Raw genomic sequence first — 23,223 nt, 5'->3', positions numbered from 1 at the left:
CTCTCAAATTAATCACAGATAATGACAGGCATTGATACAGTTAATTATTTCTACTTTGGTGGACAAAAGTAAATAGTTAAAAACCAGAGTTCCTCACAGTTATAAATACCATTAACTGGCTCTTACAATCCTGCTGTTTCAAGGGGAGAAGTGAGCTTGCAGGGCTAAGAAGAGTGAGCATTTACTAGGTGAATTGAAGAGAACTTTAAATAAGAAGACCTGTAGTGAAAGCACTGATTGAGAAGTACGCTTGCTGCATACTGCCTCTGTCTAGACATCAATTGCATTACAGTTGCACTCATTCATAATTTGGGATATTTTTTTTTAATTTTTATTTTCAAAAAAGGGGAGGTATACCGAATTACTATCTCTTGCACCATTTGGTCTGCATTTAGGTGGCAAGCAGATGCAGAAAAATGAAAATGGACAAACTTAGATCATCTACTGCCAAAACACGTCAGCATTCCCAGGGGCTGGGAAGGCAGGCAGAAGCAAGCCAGCATGCCAAGAGAGGAAGGTTTCTGCTCCTATAGGTGAGGAGAGATGGAGCTTCCTGACCACACAACTTTCTGAGGGGCCAGGTTTAGCCACCAGGAACTTGGAAACTGCTATTTGCTTCTATCGTGATGATGGGAACAGCGTATGTCTGTAGGTACTCTTGGCAAAGAAACAGAGCTGCACATCCAGGGAAGTCCATTTCTGCTTGACAGGAGCAACCCTGCGGAGCCCCAGACACAAGCACACTTCTTGCAATACGGGGATGAGAGTCCCTGTTTTGAAAGGTGGGCTTCCACTCCTTTCAAGCATTGCCGAGCTTTGCAGAGGCAACTTCCTAAGGCTGAAGTCATCAAACAATTTAACTTCCTGTTCGAGCATTGCCATTACAGCGGTTTCACTTGGCTGTGTATCATGTGCTGCGGAGGGAGGAGGAGAGAAGTTATGTGAGCAACCAAAGGTGCAGCCTGGCCCCACAGGGAAGAAAGGCTGGTGGCGCGGGGCCCTGGGAGACGTGGCAGTGCCTGGAGGGGGTGGGGACAGGGCGTTGGGCCCACCATTAGCACCATGCTGCTGGGGATCCTCGTGGTGCTCTGCTTCATCCCCACTGCTGATGTAACAGGTAACAAAACCCCCTCACATTTCAATCTTTTCCACTATTTTTTCTTACTTTGATCATCAAGGGAGAGAAGGTCTAATATAGCTCTGAATTATTTTTGCACAAATTACTCTTGTGTTTGGATGAAAGAGGAGAGACAGAGCATGCTGCTAAGGCTACGCATGGATCAACTCGATATAACTAAAAGGCTGATTTTTCTCCTGCCACGATTATCTCTTCCAAAATAAGACCCAAGAACTTTCTTTTAATTTGACTTGGTTTTAGATTCATTGTAAACTGCATGCATAGACAGAGGGGTTTATTTCTCCTTCCATCCAGGCTTTACAAATTTTGTTCTCAAGTGCCTTCTCCTGGGGGGCAGAGGGGCTGAGCAGACCTGGTGCCAGCCAGTCCCTCCCTGGGGGCAGCCTCTCCACCACCCCCAAGTCTCCTGGGTGAAGCTCCAGGTCCCACCAGGCCTGGCTCAGCATGATGGGCTCCAGAGCTGAGCCCACCCACATCCTCTAGCAAATAGAAGGACCAAAAGCAGAGTTGCTTACTGAGCTCAGCGATGGGAGGATGGGAATTGCCGAGTTTCTGATTTTTGCATTGTTTAGTAGTTTGTTGATATTTACTAGATATCTAGCTTCTTTCTGAAAAGATCGTCAACAACAAAAAATGTTTATTTGTGATTTTGAGATCCTGAGTCTTAGTGAATTTTTCTAAACCTTCAGTTGTTGTGGCTGAGGTTTTTGCCTTGGTGTTGTCTTGCTGATGCAGTGTTCGTATGTTCAGAGTTAACACGTCTTTCCAAGGGTACATCAAAATGCAAAGCTAAGCAAGGGATGATGGCTAGTCTTGATAATCTTGATAATCTCGAGACAGATAATTTTTCAAACTGCTGGCCTGTGAACTGTTGTTATTGGGTCTTCCCCAAATAGCAGTGTTTTGTATTTTATAGGGAAGTTACAGAGAGGAACAAAAATCTGTTTTCCAGTACAAAACTTTTCACATATAGAATATATTTAGAGAGTTGTTTTTTCCAATATGGGAGATACAACTGAATCTACTTTTTCCTTATTTCTGCCTTATTTTTCGATAATTCTTTTCCTTAGTGAAGGCATTGTAATTTGCCTGACACCACAATCTACATTTCTTTAAGAGATCACAGGGTTTTTCTCTTCCTTGTCCTTTTCCCATGTTTATAATTCTGTGTTTGCAATATCATAATTATTTCCACAGTGGGCCCTTGGGTTGTCAGAGAAGACACTGATTCCAGGAGGGGATAAGTATCAGCAGTGGGTTAACAGTTTTAAAAACATTTCCATGAGGTGTGAACAGCTTTTAAGTGACTCTTCTGAACTGCGGCAAAATAAAGTACAGTGTATGGTTATCAGACATAGGGGTTAATGCCACGACTCTATAGACATTTATACACTTTGCATGAAGAAGTTGAATCTCCAATAGCTTCATGGAGGCTGTTCAACTGCTTAAAGAGAAGCACATGAGGTCACTTGCTTCCTGGGGCCCTCGTCTTTTTCTCACATTTTTTCTCCACCTCTTCTCTTCATTTTAATTGAGAGGATTGATCCTTAGTAAACAGAAAACGTTAAGGCAGGTCAAAACCCTGCAAGATTTCCTCAAGCCACAGAGTGTATTATAGGCCTCAGGTATTTGTGTTTTGGGGGAGACAATAGAATTTGTCCCGTTCTGCTGTTGCTAGACTGTACCAGTAAGTGCTGCAGGTTGAGTCTGAATCATGGAAAGGGACTTAAAAGGTCAATTTGTTCATTTCCTTTTTGCAGAAACACTAACGTTTACAAAGGTTGTCCTTGCACCCCTTTTTTTTTGGCTAAATCATTACCATGCTATGGTCTGCCAGAGCGGCAGCTAGATTAGGTTGCCTGTCCCATGTATTTTGTCAAGTAAGTGTATAAGTGGGTTCCCACTGCAGTGTACCACAAACAACCTCAACTTTTTACTACCCATATAACCTTCTGGCTTATAGTGTTAAAATCAGCCTCTAACCCACTAAGGTTATCAGAATACAGAAGATGTATGAAGCAAGGTTAACCAAGATTAGGATGAAATCTACAAATTCTTGTTATAAAAAAAAAAAAAAATCACCAACTGACAAGAAAAAACCCCATGCTCACACTGGGTTTGATTAAAGCAAAAGTGTCACCTGGGCTTTAGGCAGTACTATGCTTCCTGCAGTACCGGCATCAAAGTAGGAAAGATCAGCAGAAAGCAAGTCTTTAACAGCTAGAAGGGGCAGAGCCCTCCAGCTGCATGTCACACACCCCTGGGTGATCTAAAAACGAAGTAAAAGAGAAAGACCCTTGTATCTGGGAAAGAAGAGCAAAGGTAATTGAACAACAGATCAACAGCAGCAAAAATGGAATAGCTTTGTTTATAACATAGCTGTGTGTCTTTCTGTGTTTGGATTAAATAAACTCTTTCAGGTTTTCCCCTGTCCCCCAAGGGACTTAAGTGAGCCTTTTCTTTACTGTGCTTATAGAAATACCAACTTATCCCAGATTCCTTGCTCTGGCAAATAGCTTCTTGAAGTCAACTGGCATGGAAAAGAGAAAAAGAAGAGTACAAAATATTTTTAGCAGAATATTTTTTTCCAAAGTTGATGATGATTCATGGAAAGCTCTGGAAAAAAATACCTCAAAATAGTTATTTTCCATACTTTGTCAACTCTATTTCACTTTCTTGGCAAATAAGAAAGAAAGGAAAAAAAACCTCAATGAAGTTTTGCTTGCATCGTGGTCCATGATTAGAGTCAGTATTTTATGGATATTATATATGGATGGCATTTTTTAATTCATTATGCAAAAAAACTTACATGTGATTATAACAAATGTCTAGCATTACAAATAAGGTATAAAAATGCTTGAGAAACTCAGAGATCTTACACACCAGTGCACAGAAATCCTAAGAACCTGAGAAAGCTTGCAGTCTGTGTACATTAACTGAAATGATTTTACATTTTTAGACTTCACAGCTTTTTGAAACTGTAGACAATTATTTTTCATATCTGCCATTTTCTTGGCTGGCTAAAGCCAAGATATAGATATTTATTACTATGCAGCATGACTGAACACAGCTCTGGGAATGGCAATCATAACCGTATTTAGGGGAAAGCATACACTAATGGAAACACATACTAAATGTTTCAGAGTTTCACCATTTTAACAAACACAAAGCGACACGAGAAGAACTGTCTCTGTGAAGGCAAAAGCAGCCTCAGCCCATGTCTGCTCAGAATGGTCCAGATCCTACTAAGAATCTAATTAAATCCTATTCAGATCACAAATGAAGTAAAGGATGTTTGGCCTTACTCGGTTTTCCCCATGCGACGAATATACATTTTGGCATGACTGACTTTCTTCAACTAAAAAAACCCCCTAAACTGGGAGGAGGAAGAGGATGACAACAGCCTGTCTAACATACCTTGTGGATTAAGCCTGCCTTGCCTCTACTGGCATTGCAGCCCAACAAATTGACATGGTGCTAATTGGTTCCTATAGATGAAAAATAAAAAGATCTACCTCAATTTAGATTTGAACAAGTAGAGCCACTTTGTGAAAACTGGTTTTGGGTGCTTAGCTTAAAACGAAGTGGCCTTCGTTTAATGATCCAGGATAACTTTTTCCCACTCTTCAGCTACCGTACATCCCAACATGAACAGCATGGGCTAGGTTATCAACACTCAGCCTACATACCAAGAGAGCAGACCGCACCATAAATCCAAGAGGTAGAACAATTCTACCACAGACTTGCACATTGTCACTTACGTCAAAGATCAATTTTCTGGCCAGCAAAAATACAATCAAATACCTTGTCTAAAGGGGTGGAATCCAAACCTCACCCCTTACTAGAATGCCTTATAAGCCTATGCGAGAGCTTTTGTCGGAAAATGCTGATTCGATGAAACTGAAATGTTTTGCTGAAATGTCTTCATTTCGATGAAAATTCACCACAGGCAGAACCTCAAGTAGAAACCTGCCTTGTCTGTTATTAATCTGGCACTCAGTTCCACGACTCAATGATCCGTGTCTCTTTCTGCTCAAAAGCCTGGATATGTCCATCCTTCATCAAAACAAAGTTTCACAGTGTTTGGGTTCCCTGCAAACATGGGATTTCAGAGCTGTGATGAGCTCTGCTCCTCTCCTCATACTATGTTGAACAAAGAGACACAAGGAGTATGGACTGCAATCTTTCTCTGCTAAAGATGAGGCAGTAGAGCATTCCCTGCTCGTGTCTTCCTGCTGTTATGAGAGGAAAGAACCGGTAAACAAGACTTTCAGTGAGAAAATTAACAACTTCAGCAGTTTCATGGGTTGGGCTGGTAACTGGGGACCTGCTAGCCATGGCTTGCTTTTACTGCCCACACCCTACCACTAGTGGTGACCATCTCATGCATCTCTTTGTGTTTACTCCCTGGATTACCTTCATGCCAGAGAAGTATCCTACTCAATAGTCTGGGGAACTCCATCTTCTTATGCAGGTGTGAACACACTAAATTTAGCCATTTGGTCCTAAATATTGTTAAACATGGTGAAATACTTGTTTTCTGGGCATTCTGGATCTGGCTGCCTTCCCACTCCGTTTCCCTTACTAGCCTTTTTTAAGTCTCATTACATGGACTAAGTAGAAAGAATACAGGTTCTGCAGCAGATTTTGAGGACAAGAGGTACAATTCTCATTCTCACAACCACAGCATTTCTCAGGGATTTAAAAAAGGCTACTAAGACCTCATATGAGTTGAGTTTGCATGAAGACTTACAGAGTCATATACACACAGAAAAGGGCTGTCCTTAGTTCTAGCAAGTTCCTAGCTTAAAAGCCAAAACTTTCCTCCTCTTACTGGTCATCATTTGAAAAATAGGGCCTTATTTGTACAGGATGATTTTTCTTGGAAGACTTTCTTGGAAGTCTTTCTGCATAGTCCTTGCAGTGTTTCATTGTTTGGCAGATGGTAGCACAGAGGTCTACATGTCAGAAAACATTTCCTGTTTATGTATCAGTCTGGTCAATTCAAATTGAGTTATACATTCATGTGACATGTTTTTTGCAGGCCACTTGAGTGCTAAGTGCCAATGCAGTGTCAAATTAGTCAGCTCCTGAGCCCGCTGAGAGATTAGGAATCTACTACAGCTGCTAGCTAGAGAAATTACTTATTTTACATTAACATGATAACAGTTTAGTTTAGTGGGTTTAGTGCTCATCATCCAAGGTCCAGACCCTTGAATTTGTTCGACAAATCCACTTGCAAACTATTCAAGTCTGCCCTTGGATTAAAAAGCAAGTGTATATATGATACTCTCTTATCTGACTGCTAAACTAAGCATTTAATTCACGGTGTTTTCACTCCATAATGTCCCCTGGGAAACTGCTTGCTAAGGAAAGGATAGACTAAGGTGGTCTTACGTATCCACGCATGCACAAACACACAGAGTAGCTTTCTGAGCCCTGACCTTAAATCCCAATCACATGGGCCACTTTCTGTACTAGTGTTCTGACTGAAGAAAAACACTCCTGACCTCACAGTCTCCCCTAGTGACTATGTAATTATTTACATAGAGGGGGATTGCTGCAACAAGAGCTCCTGTGAGAAACTGCTTCTGCAGCTTGGTGGTTACATACTCCCCAGTAGGGAGTGTCAGCAGTAGAGAGGAGATATGGAGAAGAGTTGCAAGGGAGGATGTGTGGTTCTGAAGTCTCATACTGTATTTTATAAGCAAGTGTTTTTCTCACTTTCTCCCCTCCTCTGCCTTCCAGAAAACAAGATTTTAGTGGCTCAGCATCCTTTCCTCACCGTAGCTAACAAAACTGCAACTCTAGTCTGCAACTACACATACAATGGAACAGGGAAGGAATTTCGAGCTTCACTGCACAAAGGAACAAACAGTGCAGTTGAAGTTTGCTTTATTTCATGGAACACAACCAAAATTAGCAGTAATTCAAATAAAGAATTCAACTGCGAGGGGATTCATGATAAAGACAAAGTAATCTTCAATCTCTGGAATATGAATGCCAACCAGACTGACATCTACTTCTGCAAAATAGAGGCCATGTATCCACCCCCATATGTCTACAATGAGAAGAGCAATGGAACCGTCATTCACGTGAAAGGTAAGCTGGGAAATCTCTGTAGGCCAGTATCCTCCCTATACACACTCCCTACATGATGCCTTGAGGCAGTTTGTTTCCTTAAAAAAAAAAAAAATTTGGGTGGCTTGGTAAAACTACATTCCTGCTCCTGATGTCCCGAAGAACACATTTTAAAATTATGATTAATACAAATGGTGCATTGGAACAAGGAGTATATAAGCAGAGATTGAGGTTTTTGCTTTCATATACTTAAAAGTTCTCTTTGTTCTTTTCCTTAAAGAAACACCCATCCAAACACAAGAGCCTCAGTCTGAAATGTCATTGTGGATTATGGTGGCAGTGGCTGGAGTTCTTACTTTCTACAGTATGCTAATAACCACAGTTTTTATTAACCACTGGGTAAGAAACTACTGTTTTCCTTTGCTCTATATACTCTTTGCCCCTGGTTCATTTCTTAGGCTACACTTGCCATGTTTACCACAAACTCACTGATACCCCTCGCCACAGGATCACAGTGCTTCTCCACCCTAGCTATATGTGCACACCCATGCTATGCCCCAAAAGAGCTGAAACACCAGATGCTCTCCAGGTGGACAGTCAGGCCTCTGCAGTAGAGTCCTTAAGCAATTAGTAATGCCGTAGTGTTGGCAGTGCCCTGCACACCAGCAATACTGGGACGCTGCCTCTAGTTCTGCCAATTGTCCCTGTCATGGAAATCTAGCACTACAAACATTCCTGGCAAAACCCTTTAACACTAAACTGACAGAAGGAGCTTTCCTACAGTAAAACAATCTTTAGGGAGCCCTCAGTTGGCCCAAGACCATCTGCACCATAGCCAGCAATTCCCCCGAGTACCCACTAGTTCTGGCAGCTTGACTGCAAGGGAAGAGGAGCACCAGATCTCAGTAGTCCCTCATCTGCCTCTGTACATTCACCCTAAGAAAGCCGAGACAGTCTTACAGCTTACTATTTTGCTTTCTAATCTCTCTGGAGAGTTGGCTGGCCCAGGCCATGTTCAGTTCTGCCTGCTGGAGTGAAGAGAGAGTGAGGCGTGATGCAGAGGTAGCAGAGGAATGTGTTCCTAGACAAGTCTTAGGATTGTGATCTCCTAGAGCTGATTTACACTACTTACTCCATCTGGGAAGGACTCGAACAATAACGGTAGAGAACTCTGCTCCTTATACTCTGCCTTTTCCTTGTATCTTTGTTGTTAAATGGCGATTTTCATCACATTACAAGGTAGCCTGCAAAAAGGCCCCAAAGTCCCTGACTAATGTTAAATGTTGCAGGTATACAGAAAGCCACTGTCACTGCTAGCTGAAGCTTGAGATCTGTTAAATGTTTCCTAAAAATACACTTGCTCAATAGAAGTCTCTTTCTAATGGAAAACAATCGAACAGGGCATTGCCATAGGAAAAGGCAGGTTAAGTGGTCCTTCTTTGTGCCTTGTTGGAGAGGCTGATGCCTAGGAGAGCTGAGAGGATTACAGCAGAACAGCTGCCGGTATTTCAGTGCTGAGCTACTGTGGCTGCGTCTGGTGAGATACTGTAGCTTCAAATCGGTCATTTACAATCTGAACCATTTTCTCTCTGCTATATTTGTTTGGTACCCAATGGCTACGCACTTTGCTAACATGTCTGCCCCCAGCAAGAGTGACAAGGCTGCACTGCGATGTGTGCCATTTACAGCATCTGTTATTACCTGCTGTTATCACTGCTGGTGGTATTCTCCTGACAATATGCACTCTGAGTGTGGGTGTATTTAGAGTGTTGCTGAATGTAAATACAGCTACCTAGAAGACACTGTGAACTGTAAAATAAGGTCCTAAAATCTGATACTTGACAGCCATGGCAAGCCTATTTCACTTGAGTTCCTGAAAGCAGCTGAAAATTTTTCTGTCCTCATACAGTTCTGCCTTCCCTGGAGGAAAACCACTTTCCTTTCTGAAAGTGCCAGTCTTTGATCCTGTAATAGTCCAGCACGCACTCATGCTAGCAAAATGTCTTTCTCCCATGCAAAATTACCTCTTAGGTGAATTGAAAATCCTATATTACAGAGACGAACATATACAGGTAAAGCTTTTGTTTCCAATGATTTACGTGCATCGACTGCGTTGAATGACTTAAACAGTATGTAACTTATATATGCAAGGTGTTGAATGTATATAAAACATTAATATAAAAAAGCTTAAAAGTTTCATAGTAACTGCCCCATTCTGCGTGTACAGCACAATTCAGCCATCAGATTTGCTAATGCAAACCTCCAATTCCACAGCATCACAAGTATATTGCATCACATGCAAATATTTATGTACATAGGAATGAAATTTCAGTGAAAAGGAGATTGAAAAGAAGTAACATCAGCATCAAGGAAAAAAGCATGGAAGCACTTTATCTAGACCCTGATCAATAAAGTCTAAAGCTATGCAAAACCACCAACCTTGTGTGCAGCCTGTAGGAGAGGTTCAAATGCTGTAGCCACAAACTTCCTCTGTGATTACAGGCAAATTATTTCACCTGTCTTCTGTTGCTCTGATTTCTGAAAGCGATGATGCTTCCCCTGTCTCACAGGGGCATTATAAGGCAGGAATTCAACAGTGAAAATGATTTTTTTGAGGCCCAGACAGTGAGACAAATAAAAGATTAATATAATCTCTGATTCTTTTGCCCCTTGAAGGAAGGCTCAGAACAACATATACATTGTGTGTTACTGCTGTAAACGGTAGGCAAATCATGATATACACAGCCTGGGATCATTTTTCCTGCTCTTTTTGCATTTGAGTTAAGCTAATTTATTTTTTCCTCCTAATAAATGAGGACAGTCTTCACTGCTCAGACGGTATTGCTTCTGCTGAGTCATTCCACAGCTGAGAATTGATGGTGAGAGGCATCAGTTTGTATCCTTGGTTTGAAGCATTCCTTTACCTGGAGAACTAACACTGTAAATCTCTCAGCAGATAAGCTGGAGACTTACATTCAGGTTGGGCAAATTCCATAGATTATTTTATGAGAACATGTTTCCTAATTCTTCCGTAAAGGTATTTAAACCTGAGGCTGCCTTATAAATATGCCTGCTTCCCTGAATGAGGACCTAGGGCCAGAACTGTCAGCAGTTAATATGAGCATTGGGTGAGACAATTTGTTAATTCAAAGAAGGAAAAATTAATCAAATCCATTATTAACTTGTCTCAGGTCTTATTAACAGGCAAACCCCCTCTACTCAAAGAATCCCTGTTCCCTTTCTTCTTCTCCCTTTTTGAATGTTCACCCCAGGCAGGACAGACTAATTGCAGAAATGTTTCCGAACTTCTCTTCACCTTTTTTTCCCACAGCAAAAATCCAAAAAGAATATGTACCATCAGAGTGACTACATGAACATGACTCCCCGGCATCCACCATACCAGAAGAACAAGGGTTACCCACCCTATGCACCAACACGAGACTACACTGCATATCGGTCCTGGCAGCCGTGACACCCACCAGCTGACCCACCAGTAGCCTTATGTGCTTCTAGGCAGTCACTTGCTCTTGGATGTGGAAGGACAGCCTCTCATTTTCTCATCATGTTTGTTGTTATTGACCATGGATACCTACACCGTAGCAAGTATTGGCTAAACTTCGATGTAAGATACTAAAAGAAAAAAACAAACACACAAACAAACATAAAAAAGCAGGGGAAAAGTAAAAAAGGTTTGTTCTCCATGACAGCTGAAAATGAGATACAAATTGTGTTGAGGGTTGTCAGTGGGTAAGACAGAAAGAAGGCATCAGACCTCAGAGCTGGTCTCCTCCTAACACTTGTGGTTTTGCTCAGCTGTTGGGAAGAGCAGAACTTCCGACCTTTCCCAATAACTGCTGCCTTAGATTTAACCCTTAATTTCCTTCCCTGTATATCTAAATCTCAGCAACTCTTGTTGCTGTTAAATAAGGCAAAATGTAAAAAAAAAAAAAATAAATCTTTTCTTCCCTACAAGACCAGGGCACCATTTGGAATTCAAAACACATGCTTGAAAGAAAGAGGGGAAAGTCAGCCAGAAGGCACCCAAGCTATTAGGCTATGGCACAAGTGGGCCACCAGGACAAATCGAGCTGATAGAAAATGGCTAAACCTTCAACATGTGAGGCCTTAGGCTGGACACTTTGTAAATGTTCATAAGGCCATTTGAAGTCATGACCAAGCAACTCCACAGAGTGAGAAGGTAATCAGTCTGAAGACAAAATCAAGACAAACAGGAAAGGAAGAAAGATCTGTTATCTTCATGAAGAACCCCATTTCTGTTTTGTTTGCCTCCTACAGCGACAGAACGCAAAGTTGTATGGGAAGCATTAGAAGACACAGAGGTCAGGTTTTGAGGAGAGCTTTACTTCCATTTTTGTTTCTATCCAAAAGACATTCTGCTGAGTCCTCCTGAAAATTCATACACATCTTCTCGCACCTAGGTTGTACCAGAGCTCTTTCAAGAATCTGGGTCCGGTTATGAGCAACTAAAGATCACCTGAATTTTTTTCCTATAAGCCCCTATTTTTGGGGTGTGAGGAGGTCCCTCATTCCCACCGTTGTAAATTGGACTTGCAAGTGCTCAGCCACCTGCAGGGCTTACTCTGGGCACTTTGAGGAACTTTGTGTTGACTGGATGTTACCTTTCTATCTAACAATGTTCTTCAGGAATGCTCCATGCTGGAGTAGGACAAAGGCTTTAGCAAAACCTGCTTCTTTCTTTCAGTTAAGCATGTTTACATTAGCAAGACATCCTAAACTGTAACTGGTGATGTCTTGGCATAAAATCCCTTTTCATACTGAGGAGATGAGGTTTATTTTATAGGGACTACTGAATAAACAATTAAATGAGAAATAAATCCATATTCCCACCTTGAAATAAAATTAGGATTGTATAACATTTACTTTCCTCCAAACTGGAATAAGAAAATCCTTTCTCTCTTTGAGGGCAGGTGACAAAAGTAGAGATATGGAAGCGTGACAACAATCTGTTTTGACTTCTTAACCCAAGAAAAAAACTGTGGCACTTCCAAATTGGAAGTTTTTATTTGAGTTTGCTGACTGGGCAGGAAACCATTAATTCTGAGTCATGTTCCTGGAGGGTGCTGTGCCACCTCTGAGCAGTGGTGAGATGCCTGCTGTCCCCGCAGCCAGGCACAGCTCCACCAGGGCAGGGTGCAGAGCCACAGTGGCAATGGCAAGTGAGGCCTGAGCACCCACTGCCATGAGGCAGTACTGTACATTTGGGACGGGACCCAGCAGCCCCTGGGAGCTTTGCTCTGGGTCAGTTCAGCAAACCCAAAAGCTTATGGTTGGGTTGAAGAACTTCAAAACAAAGCCTTTTTATTTATTTCTTCTGCTTTCCCCTCCCCACATGCACAAATTCCCCAAGGCTGACATTATTCCACATAACTTTTTTACTCTCTTTTCCTGAAAAGCCCCTTACTGCGCAGCATGGGGGGGCGGGGGGGGGGAGGGGCCAGGCAGTCCCCATGGCAGTCCCCTATGGTCCCAGCTTGGCCCTCCTTGCTCACCCTGCCTGGGGGGGGGGTGTGTTAGTGTCTTGCCCCCTCTTTCCTCACTTGGAGGGGGGAGGTGGGTGGTCCTGTGCCAGGGACATCCAGCCTCTCCTGGTAGACAGCAGTGGCCTGGGCGCAGTCCCGCGTCAGGCACTGTCTTGCCATGCTCCACGCCATCTACCAGTGCTGTCACTGCGTAACACAACATTAACAAGTGCTCTGATTACAATGCGCTGTGAAAAATCGCATCTTCTAGTGCAAATATGTATCAAAAGCATAAACCAGGGTAAATGTTCTTTGTTTAACTGCATCTGTATATATTTAGATATAGATACATCTACTTCATTGTATCTATATCCCTTAGAGTTTATTATACTTTTTGCAATCTTCTTTTAAAATTATTAAATAGATACATTAAATTAAATCCTGAATAAATGCATTGGGCCTGAGGCTAGTCAGAGGAAAGTATTACTTTCTAAAGCAAATGTTAGTATAATTTACTTTCTGTCCCCTAACACTTTTGTAATTTCCATATATAAAACATACTGATAGCTCCCAGGACATGATACTGGAAAGTAAGTCCTAGAACATGTGGAACAAGTATTAATTCAACTGACCAAAAAGCGAGAGAGATACAGGGAAACATCCTAAACATATAATGAAAAAAATGAGGAGAACCAGGACAAGAAAGGCCTCAGCACTGTGTTAAAGTAGATATCGTCTTTGTATTAAAGCACTGTAGGGATATGAATTACAGACTATTAGAGTTGAGATACCAGTAAACACCTTTGATCCACCACTGTAAGGGACTAAAAGAAAGTGTTTGCAGAGACGCAAGCCAGTTAAGCCTGAAGTCTGGCTCTGCATATGTGGATTAGCATATATGACAAACAGAGCAACCCTAATTTATTCCATCTGGTTTTAGGCAACACACAACATGCCAGGACAACCCTGGCCCTCCATGGCCCTGCCTTGGGGTCTATAAGCTGTTTACAGGATGATGTAAAGAGAAACCTCCCTCTGTTGCTGCTCTGAACTTGGAAACTGGCCCTTATGGAGGGCAGCAAGAGATCAATGGGGTTTTCTGCCTTGCACACAGGTCTTAATTCAAATGTAAATACGACCCTGCTGAACAGTGATTTCATTTTTCATCCTCCTTCCCCCCACTTTTGGATCTCAGTGTCAAATGAACATCTGATCTGCAGTCGTCATATCTGAACGGCAATCAACATATGTTGCAAGGGGTCAACCAAAGGTTGCACAGCTCCAGCCCCCTGCGCGCTGATTCCTGTTCTGCACGTCTCCAGCACAGCACAAAACAACACCCTGGTTATTCTGGGCTTCCAGGAACCAAGCCCCTAGGAGACAAGTGCCAAGGAGGTAGCCTGTGTTATCTTTGCAGTATTTTGAACCTTTACCATTGGGGTTGTCAGGTTTACTAAAGCCAAAAGTCTTGGACATTCCTTCTAGTTTGAATCCCCCAAATTCAATATCCTCATCCTTTATCAGATTTTTTCAAAATGCCTCTTCTTTCTTCTGGAGCTGTAAACATGAACCCTGGGTGTCTGTCAAACAACATCACATCTTCCTTCTTTGCATATCGCCTCTTTCAGTTTCACTCCTATGCCAGCCTCAGCAGTTCAGGAATCCATTCAATTTGTTAATCTCTAACACCATTGTGCAGCCTTCCACATGCACCCCTGACTAGTTATTTGCTTCACAAAGACTGTCTTGTATGCCACATTCCTCTTCAGTTTGGGGTAAGGAGTTGCCACAGGAGATTGGAGCCATGTGGGGATTGGGTAGATACGTGCTTTCTTGTTTGAAGGATTCTGGGACTTTCATCCCTTTGATTTTTCCCATCATTTTCAGATTTTCAATCCTGCCAAGCAACCACGTGGGAATCCCACACCACGTGCTTCCCACAGTGCCTTTAATTTCTGTACGTTTCATTTCCTGTGCATAGCAGGCTTTTGGCTATTGCCAAGTTCATTATGCCTGTAGACATGCCCTGACAGCAGAAGCAACTTTGGCTGCTGATGGTATGTTTGATACTAATAAATGACATGGTACAAAAAGCTTGAGTTTTAGGAGCACACAAGCAAAGGCTGCAGCGCTGAAGATCAGATCTTTCCGTTCTCAGCAAGGCTTTTGCTGTGCAACTGGAAAATACTTTTATTCAAGATGAATCACAGACTAAGACATAATTTTGTTAGTCACTCACACTAGCCAGAAAACAGGTTAGGGTAATGAGTAAAACATCAGCTTTCTTAAGGTCTAATAGAGAGTGGGGAAGGCTGAAAACAGCACTAGGCAGTAATTTGTAGCCAAAGTCAGTGTCTGTAAGTGGCTGTGAGAGGGAAACATTACTAGCTGCTTATCTTGATGCAAATGGATTGTTCTTCACAATTAGGTGCTTTTGTTAGAGCATCACATTACAGTATGTTACTATTCCAGCCTCAAGGGCATGCAGATAGTCTGATGTAGCCAATTTGGCTGACAAAGTATTAGGAGGCTGCCAATTTCATACAAACTCATTTACAAAGAGACAAAAAGCTGAATGGTCTCAAATTCACGGTGGTTTTCATTTGTTGTTGGTTTTTTTGGGTTTTGTTGTTTTGTTCTTTTTTTTTACTGGATCTCCAGGATCAAGGCGCAGGTTCTTACTTTTTCTCCTTTTTATTGTTAATAAAAATGAAATGTAACTGTATTTTCAGGACCCATACACTTAACAGGAGCACTTCAGTTCTGGGGAGCTGGCTCTGTCTCATTCATCTGACCATTGAAATGACCGGGAATTTTCAAATGCCAGTTTTCCTAGCCATTATATCATTACGTGGCCACATTATTTCTTTTCCTCACTGGTTTGGTTTGGGTTTTTTTTATTCCTTCAAGGGAACTATTCTGCATCAGGTTGAAATGTTTTCATGGGCTGGAACAACTCCAGTTTTTCAGTCAGGAAAGATTACTCCCTAACCAGCAAAAACAAAGACACAAACAAGCAATTTGTAACACTACAGTTCTGTGGAAATTCACATAGTGGTTTCAATCTGGTAGGAGGATCAAATAGTCTTTTTACAAAATCCTTTTGCTCTAAAATAAAGAAGCTTAAGAAATTACATACTAAAGTACCTTAAAAGAAAAGAGATCACGTTGCAAAATTAAGAAATCAAAGGCAGGAAACGCCAGAAGGCAGCTTTCCTATCCAGCCTCTCTTCTGCCCTCTTGTGTGACCGGAGTGACTCTTTAATTATAATTGCATTTTTTCCCTGTCTGCAGGGACTTTGCCTGCCCCTCTGAGCATACGCTGCTGACAGATGCTGCTCCGCTCCCTTGCAGCAAGAGGCCCCAGGTACCGTCGGAGCAGGCGCTCCGCTGGCACCACTGCAGGTACAGAGTTGGAGTGACATCTCAAGCCCCTTGCATGGAGGACTCTAGCAGGACACAACCATCAATCAGGCTAACTTAGATAATAGCTAAATTAATGCCCGACAGCCTTGTCAGTGCCCCATTAAATTAGATCACTCTGTTGTGAGTCAGAATGAACTAATTTTCCTGCTATGCTTGCTGCCTGTGACAGCCCTTGGGCTACTTTAATCTTCAAACACCAGTGGTCAAGATGAGAGCTGTTTATTTTTTTCTCATGAAGATGACGAAGTAAGCTGCTTTTGTTTCTTCCTGGGCTTCTTAGCCTTCCCCAGCCAAATCAAAACTGGCTAGAGAAAGGATATTTTTTCTCTGTTTGCATAGGTCATTGGCTCCTGATGCACAGGGACAGAGGCTGAAGTCCAGGGTGGAATGTCATCTTTGGGAGCATTATCTTGTGTAGCTTTTTCACTCATTAGCAGAATGCTAGAGTAATGCCAATGTTTTATCTTAACAAGAAAGTGTGAGACTATGAAGATACAGAATTGGACAGCAAGGGCATAGCCTCTTTGCCTGATGCAGACACACAATGTTGACACTGCTTTCAAGACCAGCCCCGTGATGGAGCAATCCACCCCTAAGGAGGCGAGAAGTGAAAGGGGTTAAAGGAGAAACCACTCTGAAACCACTTCAGTGAAACTCTAGAACAGCCCCTCAGGGAATGGAAATGAACAAACCAGCTGCAGGATGCACTGCACAGCGCAGGCTCCTGCCTCTCCCTGGCCATATACTAGAAATAGTATTAAAAACACCCTAGCCCTTGCCTCAAAGAGTACTTTTTACTGCATAGGCATCAATGAGAAACTAGCTGCATTGATGATGAAAGCCAGGTTAGGTCCTGTGTGTGGACTTGGGTGCACTGTTGAGTCCCAGGAAACTCTTGAAATGAAGGCAGAAAATTATATTCCAAGGGCAATGGCCAAGCAACCACAGCAGGCTGGAAAGGCAGGATGGATGAAGGGCTGACTGCAGGAAAAGTCAAGTTAAGCAACTCCAGGGCTTCTCTCCAGCAGTAAGAAAAATGCATTAGTTTGGACTGTAGCTCCAGTGAATTTCCTTCAGTAAAAGCAGCCCTTGGAAGGATGAAGGTTCTGCGGTTATTTCCTGTGATTTAAGTCAAAATAACTATGCATATATACTTAACCAGAAAAGATTATAAAAATACCCTTATTTCTGCCTTTTTCTCCTTTCTGAAGTAAAGAATTGCTTACTTACATGTTCTACATTTAACCTGTACTATAAGGTTTTAAAATCGGAGTATTCCTTTCTTGTTACTATTTTTTTTTTTTAATTTTTATTAAGGAGTTTCTGTTGTAGTTCTGCAATCCGACTTCAGACCACAAAGGCAGAGGCAAAATAACAACCGGGGTATAGGCGGAGGATGTAGTGCTGCAGCTCAGCCCTGCATGGTAGTACCCATGCACTGTGAAAGACAGCAGGCGCAAATTTAAGTTCAAAGAATCCACAGGTTACATGAGCAACTTGGTGAAGAAATGTCAGTTAGAAACAAGCAGCAGAGAACAGCTCTGCCTTCCTATTGCTGTGGCTTTGCTTGGTGACGATGACATACAAAGATTAAGTCTAACTGCATGAGCTCCAGTTGTTTATCTCCTTTATTATCATCGCCAGTAAGTGAAGGAGATGTGTGGGTGTCACCTGCAAAAAAAAGAAGTTGCATTTCTGAGAGAAAAACATCTGCAGATCAGAGAAGGCAAATGATCTTAATTGGTGCATATCCAGTTTCCTTCCTGTCACTAATCTGCAGCACTGCATTCAGCCTCCTGGATTTCCTTAGCTTTATTATGCTGAAAGAGAATGCAAGAGAGAGAGGCAGAGGGGCTTGAGCAATAGGAAGTGCCCAGAATGATTGCAGATCACCAGGGTCATTTGTAAATCACTGATAGCCTGGCTCCCAGGGCAGAGAGTTTGATTTTCCCTCTGCTCTCCTCCCATCTGCTGAGCTATGGAGATTTGCAACAAGAAAAGCTATCTGCTGTGCAATCAATTTACAGAAGAACATTTTGTTTAGGCTGCTATTGAAGGATGTTAGCAGAAGCTGGAAGCCCTGGGTCAACACCCATGACATGAGTATTAGTGTCTGTGCAGAAGATGTAGAAGATGTGGTTCTTTTGTGCTTGCATGTTTCTGTCTGTGACAGAGTGAATGTCTGTGCACAGTTAAACACTGCTTGCTGCATATATTGCACAGAAAGCACTATTTTAAGAGAGATTGAAAGCATAGGCATCTCCTACATTGGATCTACCGAGGGATACTTTGTGTATATACATACAAACCACTGTACAAACACAGATGCGAGCTTTTGTCTTTTCTCCCTGTCATTATGTATTTATGTAAAAGTAAAATAGAAAAAAAGCCAGTGAGCATGTGTCTTGGATTGCACATCAAGCACAGTATGCTCATTGGGCCTAAGATACTTTTAGATTAATGATGTTTGACTTGTCTGTGTGCTGACGTGCCTGGGCCAACTCATTAGTCTCCGAGATATAAGAAGTATCAGAAAAATGAAAAACTATAAATTTAGACTGCCTGTATTTAAAAATAAGACTTTCCTCCAGCTTCAAATTTGCTATAATTTGCTCTAGCCCTGTATTTGAAATATATTAATAAGATTCTCCCTTTTATCACTAAACTCAGTGCAAATACTGGTGACCATCCCTTTTTGACCGCAGATCAGAGAGTGGATTCCCTGTGACTCTGCTAGCTGTTCTAATCATCAGGCAAGAGCGCATGCTGCACTATTCTTGTGCCCCAGCTACAGCCCAAGCAAACCAAGGACTTGACTAATCCTTCTCACCCAAGTGCAAAATACAACATTCACCTTCCCCACTAAACAGACCTCTTTACAAAAATTAAACTCACTTGTTCTTGATAGCTGCCATAATGAATGCTTGGTCAATAATGATTAATTCCTTGTTCTTGCAAACAACAGGTTCTTGTGTCCGTTTACTGAGGGGAGGAAGCCAGCTGATGTTCGTATCATTAGTTGTGTGAGGAAGTTGCACATCTGTGCAATTTGCTGTGGGAGTGTCTTCTTCCCTCATGTAAATACTGGGTTGCAATCTGGGTCAACAAACTAATGTTTCGCACTTTTAACTAGACAACAGCACAAGAAAATTATCAGAACCAAAGATCTGTGAAATTTGAGGCACTGATCAATCCAGTGCTGCCTCTTGTTGAATGGCATGAGTACTAGCAGCTGAGTATCATCCTCAGATCGGTTAGAGGGTTAGAGTGAGTTCACTCTGTAATCTCTCCAAGTTTAGGATCTCAGACCCATGCAGATTGAAAAGGCACAGCAAAATGCTGAAGGATCCAAGGCAGGGGGTAAATACAGGGAACCAACAGGTTTAACTTGCTAAAAGCAAACCGTTTTTGCACTGGGAACAGGAAACCAAGAGGCAGTGCAAAGGATGTCACGGGTGTTGGGAGGGCCACTTACTGTGCATACCTATGTGACTCATCATCACTGTGAACGCTGGCTTGCACTCATCTGCCCCTCCTCCCCCACCTGGAACCAGTGGGCTCATCCTGCCTGGCCTCTCCATGCTTCATCTCTGCTAGGGTATCATCTGGAAAGCACTTGGGCTGGCACTATGCTGGGCTAGAAGTTGTGACATATACAGACTATACATGTGACACAGGCAGGAGTGATGTGCCAGTCCCTGCTTGAGGAGATTAAAAATGAAAAAAAGAAACCAAGAGGGAAGCAGAGGCATGGTGCTCATGCAGACATGTATGAAACTCAGTATTTATGAGGGCAGAAAGCACAACTGGGCCATTCTTCACACTGCTTTTAAGCTCTACCCACTGCACCACACCACATGTACACGTGCATCTTGTGGGGGACCCTCTGCTCCACGAGAACAAGAGGAGCTGGTGCCTTGAGCCTGGAAATGTCCAGCCTGGTCACACAAGCTGCAGGGCAAAATGGCTTCTTTTATAGAAGAATATGTATTTCTCTATGCATTTCTCCCATCCTACTGCACCTTGCACCACAGGAAACTGCCATCAAATGTGCCTGTGTGTCCTGTGTGGATCTGCCTGCTTCTCAGGAACAAAAGGACCTAATACCTGTCTGATAACTTGTAGACTTTGGTTGGTTTTTTTTTTTGTACTGAGTTTTCCTGTGGCCACAGAGTTGCCCCATCTCTCACAGACTTTCTATTACTCAAAACATCCCCCAGCACTTATGGACAGTGGATGACAACTTTTGGTTACCAGAAGTCAGGGTTGGGAAGCATGTGTCCATTTAGAAAGGAGATGACGTATTTGCTGTTGTGGGAGTGAAGGAGTATGAAGAGAAGGGCATGGCAGTACACTGTGGTAAGGGGGTATGGGAAACAGAAGGCAGCAGAAAGTCAACGATTTGTGTCAGAATTTGTCTGTGACACCAGGCTGGAGCCTTGTAAAGATCGTCTGAACTATTGCTCTTCAGGAAAGATCAGGGATATAGCTCATTACACAGCAAGGAGGCAAGCTAAAGTGATGTGTCTGGCTTGGGAGCAGGAGGTTCATACTGACTCACATTTTTTATTCTTCATGAGGATTGTCAGAGTGCTGACAGGACACCCTTGGCATACATTCCCTTTGCAAACTGTGGAACTTGCTTTGCATACCAAGAATAAGTTAGTCTGCAATTTATTCTTGCACAGATTGCAAGCAGACTCATGTACAGCAAGAATAAAGACATGCCTGATCAAAAAGTTAAATCTACTACTATGTGTATTAATATGCATCATACCTTCCACTTTCTAGAACAGACTGAATTCTATTCCTTCATCTATTCCTGCAGATACCGTGAAGCTCTTTGAATCTCTGGGTAGCTAAGAAGCTGGTCTAAGACACCTTCTGTCCCTACAACGCAACAGTTTGGTGACCAGGATCCACTGGGATAAGGGGCCATGAGAAAGTCTTGCAGAAGCAGTGTGATGTGGAGATGACACAGAGAAGCAGAGATAGATAAGCTTTATCCTCAGTACTGCCTCTGGACTTTAATTGGCAACTTCCTATGTTTCTTCCTCACTGAGTCTCTCTGGGCTATGCGTTACTAGTCACTACATTTTTGTACAGTACATGGGACCCCAAGTCTTGGTCAAGCTCCTCATATTGTAGTTCAAATGACAGTGATAACTTCAGAAGGTGTCATATTAGATCCCTGTCCCTTCCTCAGCAAATGTCAGCCCTAAAAGCCATGGAGGGGAAAATATTATAAAAACAAACCTGCAAAGTTGCAGGGGCTGGGACAGAAACACATAAATGTTCTTGTTTTCTTCCTTCCACACATTTCACTTCCTTTCTGACAGGCCTCTTATTTACCATTTGGAACACATCTGGCCATCAGGGTTGTGGTCTTACCAAAGCTTATTTTTCACTTTATCACTTATATGGCTACATGAGTCATCATCAAGGGGAAGCTAAGAAAGCAGTATTAACAGAGAGCTCTGTAAGTGGAATCTCTCGTTTCACAACCCAGAAACCACAGGTAATCCCCCTCACGCTGTATTCAAGCACAGCTCTGCTCCGAAGCACTTCCACCAAGGGAGAGAACTGCTGATGCTTGACTCGTAACAAATGCACAACATCACAGTACTGGGGGTGAGGTAAGGCGGAGGAACTGCATACACTTCAAGCACATATACACAAGCCAGAAGAGGAATGAATGTTTCTTAGAGGGCACGAGAAACTTCTTTTATGGTTCTCTAGCCCCACCTCACCTCCCCAAATTAGAAAATATTGAAAATGCTTTTCCCCAAACGGAACATGTGTGTATGGTTGGGAGGGGGTAAACATATACACATCTAGTCAGTTCAGTGAGTATATAATGTTTCTTTTACAGTTACACTAGTGTGCTTTTCTGTTCCCTGAGCCTTGCTCTGTGTAAGGTCTCCTTGCATAAATAGTGCATGCTGCTCAGTGACTGCTGATTGCCCTGTTCTCTGCTTGGCAAAATGTGGCCCTTTCTAATAAATAAAAAAAAAAAAATCCCCGAAGAAGCTTGCTGTTTGAATGCATTGGTCAGCCCTTTTGCAAACTAGATCTTACTGTCTTGCTTCATCCTGGGAGACCCAAAACTCTTGAGGCTTTCCACATGCATTTTGTATCAGAACATAAACACAAAGACCTATGCTCCATCTGGCAATAGTGTCTTGTTTCCAACAAAGCTATCTGCTCCAGTGGAAGATATTAAGTCTTCATGGTGGACTAGCTTGTCCTGAAAGAATGTCTTTCTATCATTAGCTAGCAATCATCTCATGGCCTTTAACAGGAGCTTTGAGAAATTGTCTTTATGATTTCCATTTTATGCAACTGCAATCATTGTGAACACAAATACGTATTTATATTACTGTTATAATCAAGGATCTATTTTTTTCACACTGTACAAGCCCAAAAAGTGATATTCCAAGAGTTTAGTGGGTAAAAGCAAAACAGATGAGAGCTGATTGACTGGGAAATAGAATACAAGAAAATGCAAGGAACTGTAATGTGATTGGCATGTGTAACTGTTGCTTTTAAATTGGGTGTATAACCAAGGAAAAGGGAATGAAAATACAGGATTATATATTGTTACTGCCTTTCAGGCTTAGCTGGCTTTGTTTTCAGTCAAGAACCAGTTTCACGCTTGAGAAGGGGAAAGCATTTTACATCTCTCTGCTACACGACAGTGAACTGTCAGCAGTGACTGTTTGGGATTTACACTGGGGCAAGAGTGTGAAATTTGGAACTGGAGCCATCTTTTTTTTCCCCCATAACAGCACATATAACCTGTCGCAGCCAGTGATCTGCAGAGGAGTGTCGCCAGTTTCTGGCTAACTGGTTCAACAGTCTCTCTCTTCCCAGGCTCTGACACCTTCATTAACTTCCTCTCTGCTCCCCTGTATCATTCCTGGACTCCACTCCCCTGTATCATTCCTGGAGAGTTTTGATAGGATGCTGTCAGACACATGTGAGGGAGAGGTTTCCTTGCACTGGAAGGAAGAGCTGATCCCATTTTCCTTCTCTGACAAACTATGGTGCTTTCTCCTGCCAGCATGTGACTCAGGT

General features: G+C 42.4%; 1 protein-coding gene and 1 long non-coding RNA gene across 2 annotated transcripts; one reads left to right on the top strand and one right to left on the bottom strand.

The window, feature by feature from the left end:
• The first annotated feature begins 912 nt into the window (after nucleotides 1-912).
• Nucleotides 913-12,079, top strand: CD28 (CD28 molecule). Its single transcript, XM_005442938.3, has 4 exons — nucleotides 913-1,117; nucleotides 6,887-7,240; nucleotides 7,500-7,618; nucleotides 10,551-12,079. The coding sequence occupies exons 1-4, from the start codon at nucleotides 1,063-1,065 to the stop codon at nucleotides 10,689-10,691; spliced, it is 669 nt and encodes a 222-aa protein (XP_005442995.1). The 5' UTR covers nucleotides 913-1,062; the 3' UTR covers nucleotides 10,692-12,079.
• Nucleotides 12,080-14,815: 2,736 nt separating this feature from the next.
• LOC114016866 (uncharacterized) lies at nucleotides 14,816-19,591 on the bottom strand. Its single transcript, XR_003561603.2, has 2 exons — nucleotides 19,042-19,591; nucleotides 14,816-17,817 (listed from the first exon to the last, which is right to left on the bottom strand). It is a non-coding gene; the product is annotated as an uncharacterized LOC114016866 (long non-coding RNA).
• Between the last annotated feature and the right edge of the window lie 3,632 nt (nucleotides 19,592-23,223).

This window comes from Falco cherrug, chromosome 8, assembly GCF_023634085.1.
Source record: "Falco cherrug isolate bFalChe1 chromosome 8, bFalChe1.pri, whole genome shotgun sequence".
Taxonomy (NCBI): domain Eukaryota; kingdom Metazoa; phylum Chordata; class Aves; order Falconiformes; family Falconidae; genus Falco; species Falco cherrug.
Note: the sequence above shows the minus strand (reverse complement) of the source record. Positions and strands in the feature narration are given on the sequence as shown.